Genomic DNA, 13,517 nt, shown 5'->3' on the forward strand with positions numbered 1-13,517 from the left:
TGGGATGTGATCTAAACATTAAGGACCAACAAAAAAATAGCATGGGGACCCATTGGGGATTTGTGTCTTGACCCAGGTTAACAACTGATGGTCTAAGGCTGATCTTACTGCTGTCAATTCTAAATCTTTATGCCAATTAATTGACTTGCAACAGTGTAGAGAGCATAATATACGAAGATGCGATCACTTAACTGCTAATCTACAAAACAATTCCTCATGTCACTTTGGTGGTTGACAAGATTCCACATATGAATGGAGAATTTTCAGCATGACAGTGGAGAATATCACATCGTGTGACCTATTCCACCCCTCCACCCACCAAATACATCAAAGTCTACTATGACTACACTGGAAATTATGAATTCATATTTCCCACCTCCTTTTCTAATAACTTTCATCAGAATAACCTTCCAAGTCATAGTCCCCACAAGAAGAAGCTTGCATGTTTAAGCTCACAGCATATGTAGAACAGGGTTAGGCAACCATCGGCACTCCAGATGTTGTGGACTACATCTCCCATAATGCTGTTGTGGGATGGGGTGGTTTAAAAAAACCAAACAAACAAAAACCAAAAACATTTGAATGTATAATAAGAATCCCGGGAGAAATAAAGTCCTTTTTAAAATGAATTTTTTTTTGCAATAAATAAATAAAATATTAATAATTTGGACAAATCATATAAAATATAATTTTTGCGTATATATTCACTGGTTTTGTTAGCAGAAAGGAACTATGGTGGTATCAATTGCTGCATCGCTGAATGGATGTATTATTTTTATTTCCTGCCTTTGGTCTCTGGGACTTGTGTCGTTTTCTGGATTTGTCATTCAAACCAGACAATTTTGTTGAATATATCGCGTCAGCTTCAACGTTTTTATGTTTTTATGTAAATAGTAAATGTAAAAAAGTGTAATGTTTCTGTAACATTCTCAGTTAACACACATTGGCAAAATCGTGTTCACATGGTTAACCCTTGGAGTACCGGAAGGCGGGAGCCACCATGCTTTTTGCTCTGCCAAATACTTAACTCTAAACATCTTATCCAAACAGGGCATACTGTATTCTAACACCATACCATGCAGAAAGGACCCTGGAGGAAGACAGTCAAACGAAGATTAGTTTTTGCCTCCTAGCTTTAATTTAAGGGACTCTCATCCTACCTTATAAAAGCCTCCCTTTCTTTATGGCCGTCTTTAACAAGCAGGGCTACTTTCCATCTGCTGAAGGCCCCTAGAGCACCAGTGCGTGTCAGGTGTTGGCGCCATCTTTTAGGTGCAGATTGCATCTGAGGTGAATAATGGAAGTCTTTTTCGATTTTATATCCCCATTCGTAAGTCGTTTCATCAAGCCATCTGCCACTTTCTGCACTGTTAATTATGTAGTCTTTAGTCAGTACCCACTTTCCTGGAAAGTAAATGAACTGTGAGCCAAAAAAATGATTGTGGGTGTAGACAAATGGTAAATCAAAGGATAATCAGAACAGCAATTAAATCCAAAACTATGTTCGGCCAATACAAAAGAAATGCCCTCCGTTACGAGCTGAAGGTCTTCTATGTTATTTACACATTTATTAACACAAATCCATTTGAACTCAATCTAAAGATCACAAAAACATAACTCAGATCAGAGGTAAAAGAAAGTTTCATTTCAAATTAACACATTACAGAGAATGAGTGTTTGTTTTCAATAATTACAGATTGACAGGTCAGATTTTTATACTGAAATTAATTTAATCCTGCCCCACCTGCAGAGAACATGGATCCTGCACCATATGCAAAAATAAGGATGCTGCAGTACCTGCATAGAGCAAGGGCCCAGCAGCGCCTGCAAAGAGCAAGGGCCCAGCAGCGCCCGCATAGAGCAAGAACTCAGAAGCGCCCGCATAGAGCAAGGGCCCAGCAGCGCCTGCATAGAGCAAGGGTCCAGCAGTGCCCACATAGTGCAAGGGCCCTAGCAGCGCCTGCATAGTGCAAGGGCCCTAGCAGCGCCTGCATAGTGCAAGGACCCTAGCAGCGCCTGCATAGTGCAAGGGCCCAGCAATGCCCACATAGCAAGGGCCCAGCAATGCCCACATAGCAAGGGCCCAGCTGCGCCTACATAGAGCAAAAAAAAAAAAAAAAAAAAAAAAAGGATGTTTGCATTGCCTGCAGAGAGCACGAAATCCGTGCCATTAGCGATATCGGAGCTATCTTGCCTCTATGACACCGTTTAGTACCTGATACTCTTTATATTGTCCCAGTTGCACACTATGCATCTCTCTTGCATGTCTGTATACCTCTAACTGACTACACTGCATTTTCTGAAACTGTGGACATGCATACTCTAGACCAGGCAAAGGCAACCTTTGGCACTCCAGATGTTTTGGACTACACCTTCCATGATGCTTTGCCAGTATTATGGGTGTAAGAGCATTATGGGGGATGTAGTCCACAACATCTGGAGTGCCGAAGGTTGCCTATCCCTGCTCTAGACTCTAGCCTGTATACTCTCTCAATATTGTCTTACTTAAAAAAAGGCTTTTTATTTCTTGGAACTTATTATGACACGTTGCAATGCTTATTCATGTGCCATTATTCCTGATTACACTGTATGTCTTGTATCATTCTAATGCCTCAATAAAAAGCAGAATGACAAAAAGAAAAAAAAACTGTGTCATGTGCAGAGTAAGGATCCTGCAACGCCTGCATACAGCAAGAATCCTGCTACCAGGGCTCGAGTCCTGCAGGAACGCACGGGAACGGCGTTCCTGCACTTTTTCCAAAGCAGGAACGCCGTTCCCGCTAGTGATCCTGCAGGACCTGCCCTGCTACCTGCATACAGGGGCCCTCACTCGCTGTGTTTCCTCTCCAGCACTAATTCTCGCGAGACCCGCGGCTGTAAGAGCGTTGCCACGGGTTACCATGGCAACGCTCCGCACAGGCAAGTCTCGCGAGAATTAGTGCTGGAGAGGAAACACAGCGTGTGATGGCCCCAGTATGCAGCTGCTGCTTCCCTCCACCGGACCACCCGGCGATCTCCCCCCCTCCCTGACAAGGTAAGAAGCAGGGAGGGGGGATATAAAACAAAAAAACCTAAACACATAAGGTTTAAAAAACAAATGCTTCCCCCCATCATCCAGCACACACACACATAATCCAGCACACACACACATAATCCAGCACACACACACATAATCCAGCACACACACACATAATCCAGCACACACACACACACACATAATCCAGCACACACACACACATAATCCAGCACACACACACACACACATAATCCAGCACACACACACACACATAATCCAGCACACACACACACACACACACACACACATAATCCAGCACACACACACACACACACACATAATCCAGCACACACACACACACACACACACACACACACACACATAATCCAGCACACACACACATAATCCAGCACACACACACACACACACATAATCCAGCACACACACACACATAATCCAGCACACACACACACATAATCCAGCACACACACACACACATAATCCAGCACACACACACATAATCCAGCACACACACACACATAATCCAACACACACACACATAATCCAGCACACACACACATAATCCAGCACACACACACACATAATCCAACACACACACACATAATCCAGCACACACACACACACACACACACACATAATCCAACACACACACACACATAATCCAGCACACACACACACACACACACATAATCCAGCACACACACACATAATCCAGCACACACACACATAATCCAGCACACACACACACACACACATAATCCAGCACACACACACACATAATCCAGCACACACACACACATAATCCAGCACACACACACACACACACACACACATAATCCAGCACACACACACACACACATAATCCAGCACACACACACACACATAATCCAGCACACACACACACACACACATAATCCAGCACACACACACACACATAATCCAGCACACACACACACACACACATAATCCAGCACACACACACACACACACATAATCCAGCACACACACACACATAATCCAGCACACACACACATAATCCAGCACACACACACACACACACACACATAACCCAGCACACACACACACACATAATCCAGCACACACACACACACACACACACATAATCCAGCACACACACACACACACACACACACACACACACATAATCCAGCACACACACACACACACACACACACACATAATCCAGCACACACACACACACATAATCCAGCACACACACACACACACACACACATAATCCAGCACACACACACATAATCCAGCACACACACACACATAATCCAGCACACACACACACATAATCCAGCACACACACACACACACATAATCCAGCACACACACACATAATCCAGCACACACACACACACATAATCCAACACACACACACATAATCCAGCACACACACACACACACATAATCCAGCACACACACACATAATCCAGCACACACACACACATAATCCAACACACACACACATAATCCAGCACACACACACACACACACACATAATCCAGCACACACACACATAATCCAGCACACACACACACACACACATAATCCAGCACACACACACACATAATCCAGCACACACACACACACACATAATCCAGCACACACACACATAATCCAGCACACACACACACATAATCCAGCACACACACACATAATCCAGCACACACACACACACACACAATCCAGCACACACACACACACACATAATCCAGCACACACACACACACACACATAATCCAGCACACACACATAATCCAGCACACACACACACACACACACACACATAATCCAGCACACACACACATCATCCAGCGCACACAGACACACATCATCCAGTTCACACACACTTCATCCAGCACACACACTTCATCCAGCACACACACACACATACACATCATCCAGCACACACACACACACACACTTCATCCAGCACACACACACACACACTTCATCCAGCACACACACACACATCATCATCCAGCACACACACACAAACACGTAATCCAGCACACACACACACACACACACATCATCCAGCACACACACACATCATCCAGCGCACACAGACACACATCATCCAGCGCACACACACACTTAATCCAGTTCACACACACTTCATCCAGCACACACACACACACATCATCCAGCACACACAGTTCATCCAGCACACACACACACATACGCATCATCCAGCACACACACACACACACTTCATCCAGCACACACACTTCATCCAGCACACACACACACACTTCATCCAGCACACACACACACATCATCATCCAGCACACACACACACAAACACATAATCCAGCACACACACACACACACACACATCATCCAGCACACACACACATCATCCAGCGCACACAGACACACATCATCCAGCGCACACACACACTTCATCCAGTTCACACACACTTCATCCAGCACAAACACACTTCATCCAGCACACACACACACACACACACACATCATCCAGCACACACACACACATACACATCATCCGGCACACACACACACACACACTTCATCAAGCACACACACACACACACTTCATCCAGCACACACACACACTTCATCCAGCACACACACACACTTCATCCAGCACACACACACACTTCATCCAGCACACACACACACTACATTCATTATACACACTCTGCACTCACTACAAACACACTACATTCATCATACACACTCTGCACTCACTACAAACACACTACATTCACTATACACACTTTGCACTCACTACACACTACATTCATTATACACATTCTGCACTCACTACAAACACACTACATTTATTATAAACACTGCACTCACTACAAACACTTCATTATACACACTCTGCTCTCACCACAAACACACTCCATTTACTATACACAATCTGCACTCACTACAAACACACTGCATTCATTATACACACACTGCACTCACTACACACACTACATTCATTATACACATTCTGCACTCACTACAAACACACTACATTTATTATAAACACTGCACTCACTACAAACACTTCATTATACACACTCTGCTCTCACCACAAACACACTACATTTACTATACACAATCTGCACTCACTACAAACACACTGCATTCATTATACACACACTGCACTCACTACACACACTACATTCATTATACACATTCTGCACTCACTACAAACACACTACATTTATTATAAACACTGCACTCACTACAAACACTTCATTATACACACTCTGCTCTCACCACAAACACACTACATTTACTATACACAATCTGCACTCACTACAAACACACTGCATTCATTATACACACACTGCACTCACAACAAACACACTACATTCATTATACACACACTGCACTCACAACAAACACACTACATTCATTATACACACACTGCACTCACAACAAACACACTACATTCATTATACACACTCTGCACTCACTACAAACACACTACATTCACTATACACACTTTGCACTCACTACACACTACATTCATTATGCACACTGCACTCACTACACACACTACATTCATTATACACATTCTGCACTCACTACAAACACACTACATTTATTATAAACACTGCACTCACTACAAACACTTCATTATACACACTCTGCTCTCACCACAAACACACTACATTTACTATACACAATCTGCACTCACTACAAACACACTGCATTCATTATACACACACTGCACTCACAACAAACACACTACATTCATTATACACACTCTGCACTCACTACAAACACACTAAATTTATTATACACACTGCACTTACTACAAACACACTACATTCATTATACACACTCTGCATTCACTATACACACTTTGCACTCACTACACACTACATTCATTATACACACTGCACTCACTACACACACTACATTCATTATACACATTCTGCACTCACTACAAACACACTACATTCATTATACACACTCTGCTCTCACCACAAACACACTACATTTACTATACACAATCTGCACTCACTACAAACACACTGCATTCATTATACACACACTGCACTCACAACAAACACACTACATTCATTATACACACACTGCACTCACAACAAACACACTACATTCATTATACACACTCTGCACTCACTACAAACACACTAAATTTATTATACACCCTGCACTCACTACAAACACACTACATTCATTATACACACTGCACTCACTACAAACACACTACATTCATTATCCATAATCTGCATTCACTACAAACACACTACATTCATTATACACACCCTGCACTGCACTATATGCATAGGAGTGTAAATTTATTTTTTTAAGCCCCCCCCTTTAGAACAGCAACAAAGCGGAAAGGTGGTAAAAAGTAGTTCCAGAAATAAGGAGACACAAGCAGGAGCAGAATATTATAAGCTTTTGTACCTACCCATTTATTTGTGATATCTTTCTCGATGCACCTATGTTTTTTTACTATTTCTCAGCACACACACACACATAATCCAGCACACACACACACACACATAATCCAGCACACACACACATAATCCAGCACACACACACACATAATCCAGCACACACACACATAATCCAGCACACACACACACACACACAATCCAGCACACACACACACACACACATAATCCAGCACACACACACACACACACATAATCCAGCACACACACATAATCCAGCACACACACACACACACACACACATAATCCAGCACACACACACATCATCCAGCGCACACAGACACACATCATCCAGTTCACACACACTTCATCCAGCACACACACTTCATCCAGCACACACACACACATACACATCATCCAGCACACACACACACACACACTTCATCCAGCACACACACTTCATCCAGCACACACACACACACACTTCATCCAGCACACACACACACATCATCATCCAGCACACACACACAAACACGTAATCCAGCACACACACACACACACACACATCATCCAGCACACACACACATCATCCAGCGCACACAGACACACATCATCCAGCGCACACACACACTTAATCCAGTTCACACACACTTCATCCAGCACACACACACACACATCATCCAGCACACACAGTTCATCCAGCACACACACACACATACGCATCATCCAGCACACACACACACACACTTCATCCAGCACACACACTTCATCCAGCACACACACACACACTTCATCCAGCACACACACACACATCATCATCCAGCACACACACACACAAACACATAATCCAGCACACACACACACACACACACATCATCCAGCACACACACACATCATCCAGCGCACACAGACACACATCATCCAGCGCACACACACACTTCATCCAGTTCACACACACTTCATCCAGCACAAACACACTTCATCCAGCACACACACACACACACACACACACATCATCCAGCACACACACACACATACACATCATCCGGCACACACACACACACACACTTCATCAAGCACACACACACACACACTTCATCCAGCACACACACACACTTCATCCAGCACACACACACACTTCATCCAGCACACACACACACTTCATCCAGCACACACACACACTACATTCATTATACACACTCTGCACTCACTACAAACACACTACATTCATCATACACACTCTGCACTCACTACAAACACACTACATTCACTATACACACTTTGCACTCACTACACACTACATTCATTATACACATTCTGCACTCACTACAAACACACTACATTTATTATAAACACTGCACTCACTACAAACACTTCATTATACACACTCTGCTCTCACCACAAACACACTCCATTTACTATACACAATCTGCACTCACTACAAACACACTGCATTCATTATACACACACTGCACTCACTACACACACTACATTCATTATACACATTCTGCACTCACTACAAACACACTACATTTATTATAAACACTGCACTCACTACAAACACTTCATTATACACACTCTGCTCTCACCACAAACACACTACATTTACTATACACAATCTGCACTCACTACAAACACACTGCATTCATTATACACACACTGCACTCACTACACACACTACATTCATTATACACATTCTGCACTCACTACAAACACACTACATTTATTATAAACACTGCACTCACTACAAACACTTCATTATACACACTCTGCTCTCACCACAAACACACTACATTTACTATACACAATCTGCACTCACTACAAACACACTGCATTCATTATACACACACTGCACTCACAACAAACACACTACATTCATTATACACACACTGCACTCACAACAAACACACTACATTCATTATACACACACTGCACTCACAACAAACACACTACATTCATTATACACACTCTGCACTCACTACAAACACACTACATTCACTATACACACTTTGCACTCACTACACACTACATTCATTATGCACACTGCACTCACTACACACACTACATTCATTATACACATTCTGCACTCACTACAAACACACTACATTTATTATAAACACTGCACTCACTACAAACACTTCATTATACACACTCTGCTCTCACCACAAACACACTACATTTACTATACACAATCTGCACTCACTACAAACACACTGCATTCATTATACACACACTGCACTCACAACAAACACACTACATTCATTATACACACTCTGCACTCACTACAAACACACTAAATTTATTATACACACTGCACTTACTACAAACACACTACATTCATTATACACACTCTGCATTCACTATACACACTTTGCACTCACTACACACTACATTCATTATACACACTGCACTCACTACACACACTACATTCATTATACACATTCTGCACTCACTACAAACACACTACATTCATTATACACACTCTGCTCTCACCACAAACACACTACATTTACTATACACAATCTGCACTCACTACAAACACACTGCATTCATTATACACACACTGCACTCACAACAAACACACTACATTCATTATACACACACTGCACTCACAACAAACACACTACATTCATTATACACACTCTGCACTCACTACAAACACACTAAATTTATTATACACCCTGCACTCACTACAAACACACTACATTCATTATACACACTGCACTCACTACAAACACACTACATTCATTATCCATAATCTGCATTCACTACAAACACACTACATTCATTATACACACCCTGCACTGCACTATATGCATAGGAGTGTAAATTTATTTTTTTAAGCCCCCCCCTTTAGAACAGCAACAAAGCGGAAAGGTGGTAAAAAGTAGTTCCAGAAATAAGGAGACACAAGCAGGAGCAGAATATTATAAGCTTTTGTACCTACCCATTTATTTGTGATATCTTTCTCGATGCACCTATGTTTTTTTACTATTTCTCTGCTACTATTATAATGTAAACTCAAATAAAAAGTGATGAAAAAAAAAAGGTTCTAGTAAACACACATTTTATAAAATCAGACTATTACACGGCACTTTACTTTTACAGATTTTCCTGCCATTTTACACAATTTGGCAACTAAAGGAAAAATACCTTAAAACCAGATCATTTTTTGGGCCTGATGGGGAGGACTTCATATGGTTAAATAATTTTTCTCTGTTTTGAAGTTACTTATCACATACTACAATGAGCACCTTACTGGTCCACAACAATGTGCTTGATTTACAACTTGGATAAGAAAGCTATGCTGCTCATAAACAGAAGTCATAAAAAGCATTGTGCTATTCATTAGCATGTCTCGTGAATTAAAATACAAGCATATCTAGTCACCTCACGTGTACACAAAATACTGGTGCAATTTCAGAAAACATGTTGTCAATCAAATTACAGACTTGTCACTTATCAAAATTAAAAATACAGTATAAATACATGTTCTAGCTAAGACTAAGCATGTCTTATACTACATCATGTCTCTCATTTATCCAATCGCCTAGTTTATGACATGATGTATTGTACTATTTTAATGTTTAGCGTTAGTAGCTTTTTTTTTTTTTTTTTAAGGCAAGTACTTACATATAAACTATGTCAAGTACTTTTTAAGTTGCACAGGGTTTTTTTTTGTTTGTTTTTTTAGCTTTAACCTGAAAGCTGTGAGACAACGTATTTACCAACAATCAGCCATTACCAGCCTGGTTTTACAAATAATCATTGCAACAGGTTTCAATTAGATATACTGCATACATTTCATGACAAAAAACAACTTTCATGGTATGACCAGTGTGGAGATTAAGTGTATTGTTAGGTCTCTCACAGCTGATTAAAGGAACACTATAGGGTCAGGAACACAAACATGTATTCCTGACCCTATATTGTTAAAACCACCACCTAGCCCCCCTGGGACCCTCATGCCTCCATAAATATAGTAAAAATCTTACTGTATTTAAGCCTGAAGCTGTAAATCTGCAAGCTGTTAGACTCAGAAAAACAAGCAGTCTGCTGACATCATCAGAAGTGGTAGCCTGATCCAATCACAATGCTTCTCCATAGGATTGGCTGAGACTGACAAAAAGGCAGATCAAGGGCAGAGCCAACACAATTCAAACACAGCCCTATCCAATCGGCATCTCCTCATAGAGATGAATTGAATCAATGAATCTCTATGAGGAAAGTTCAGTGTCTGCATGCAGAGGGAGGAGATACGGAATGTTTGGATGCATTTTAGGCAGCCATGACCCAGGAAGGATCTCTAACAGACATCTGAGGAGTGGCCAGTGAAGTCATCACTAGGCTGTAATGTAAACACTGCATTTTGTCTGAAAATACATTGTTTACAGCAAAAAGTCTGAAAGGAATGATTCTACTCATCAGAACAAATTCAATAAGCTGTAGTTGTTCTGGTGACTATAGTGTCCCTTTAACTGTGTCCCAGAAATGGGAAGGAATCCCCACATTCTACTTGTGTTAAAACAGACCAGCTTCTATAAAATATATTATAATGTTATATTGTATGTTTGTAATAGATATTGTATGTTTGGCCAATGTAAAGATTCTGAATACCTATTCAAATATGCTCATAATTAGGGGGGGGAGGGTTTAGGTAATCTGCAATTTGAATTTTAGGAAATACAAGTTTGGTGAAGTAATAGTAGTCACTGACCTGATGCACAGGCTGCAAGCCACTTCTCACTTCTGCAGGGTTTCTTGGCAATTAAATGTGTGCAGTTTTCAAAAATCTGGGAAACATATTATAGATTTGCTGACTTAATAAACACGTGACTGGATTTTTCCAACTGTCCTGTACATAAAGTTTATTTTGATTCTGCCATATGTTGGTTTATACATAAGAAAGCAATAACAAATCAAATTTAACTTTCAAATCCCATTTGGTTTCATTAGTTTTAAAAAAAATTAGTTTAAAAAACACTCCATTAAAAAGAAAAACAATTGAATGCACCACAGATAAACATTTGTGTATGTTTTCTTTTTTTAATGGTGAATGTAATGTTGGCTTGCAGTAGCTGCAGATATAGTACCTGTAGCTACTGTAAACCCTCCATTCCTCCCCCCCTCCCAAACTTTCTGTAGCTGTCCAATCATGAGCTGTCTTACATCTTTACATCATTGAATCATATGTAATGCAAGCAGCCCTACAGACAATCTAATTTGCACAGATTTTAAGGCAAAATGGTGTCTGACATCAATATAATTGTGGAGGACCATTTGTCTAGGGGTGTGAGGAAAGATCAGCCTTCAGCCTCAGAAAAAAAACTTCATTGTCCCCCCCAAGAAATGTAAATATGATAGAAAAGCAGAATATTAGTAAGTATAATAAATGTGTTACTCACCTCAGAATCAATAAATACACAATCAAGTGTGAATAGCAACTCAATTAGTTCTTCTTTCTCACTCCCCTTAAAACCAGTCAGTTGAACTACTAGTTTATTTTGCAAAGCTATTTCCATCTGCAAAATACATACATAAAATATTTAAGCAATACTGCAGAAAAAAAGGAGGACAATGTATTTTAAGGAATAATGCAAAAAAAAAACAAAAAAACTGAAAACTATTATCAAAACAAGAAACAAAAAATATGCAAACACCACACAACACAAAAAGTGTTGACAGAACCAGGTCAGTATTTCCAATTACCCCAGCTCTTCTAGGGCATCTTAAAAAGATATACATAAAAATAAATAAATAAATAGAAGAAATCCCTGCTTACAAGTATCAATGCTTTCCATTGTGCTTACACATATATACTTCATCCATATGTATGATTTTAAAGTGACCGTGACTTGACTTCTGACACATTATTAATGTGAGGACAACGTCAACTGTATGGTATACCTATTTGTTTGTTTGTTTTTACACTACTGAATTGAACGGACCCAAACCAGTTCATCTCAAAGAAGTGGTCAGGGTTCAGTGGTCCTTTAGGATTATCTCTGCAGTGTAAAAAGCATTGACATTTATTAGATACCATGCATACATTG

At 40.7% G+C, this 13,517-nt stretch overlaps 1 protein-coding gene across 1 annotated transcript in view; it reads right to left on the reverse strand.

Annotated features, from left to right (window-relative positions):
- Nucleotides 1-13,517, reverse strand: part of SLF1 (SMC5-SMC6 complex localization factor 1) — a 109,944-nt gene that overhangs the window by 68,490 nt on the left and 27,937 nt on the right. Inside the window, exons 2-4 of the mRNA XM_063453690.1 lie at nucleotides 12,870-12,986; nucleotides 12,182-12,257; nucleotides 1,161-1,404 (exon numbers count right to left, since the gene is read on the reverse strand). Of these exons, the coding sequence (XP_063309760.1) occupies nucleotides 1,161-1,404; nucleotides 12,182-12,257; nucleotides 12,870-12,986 (437 nt within the window). The remainder of the gene's footprint in view (nucleotides 1-1,160; nucleotides 1,405-12,181; nucleotides 12,258-12,869; nucleotides 12,987-13,517) is intronic.

This window comes from Pelobates fuscus, chromosome 5 (assembly GCF_036172605.1).
Source record: "Pelobates fuscus isolate aPelFus1 chromosome 5, aPelFus1.pri, whole genome shotgun sequence".
Taxonomy (NCBI): domain Eukaryota; kingdom Metazoa; phylum Chordata; class Amphibia; order Anura; family Pelobatidae; genus Pelobates; species Pelobates fuscus.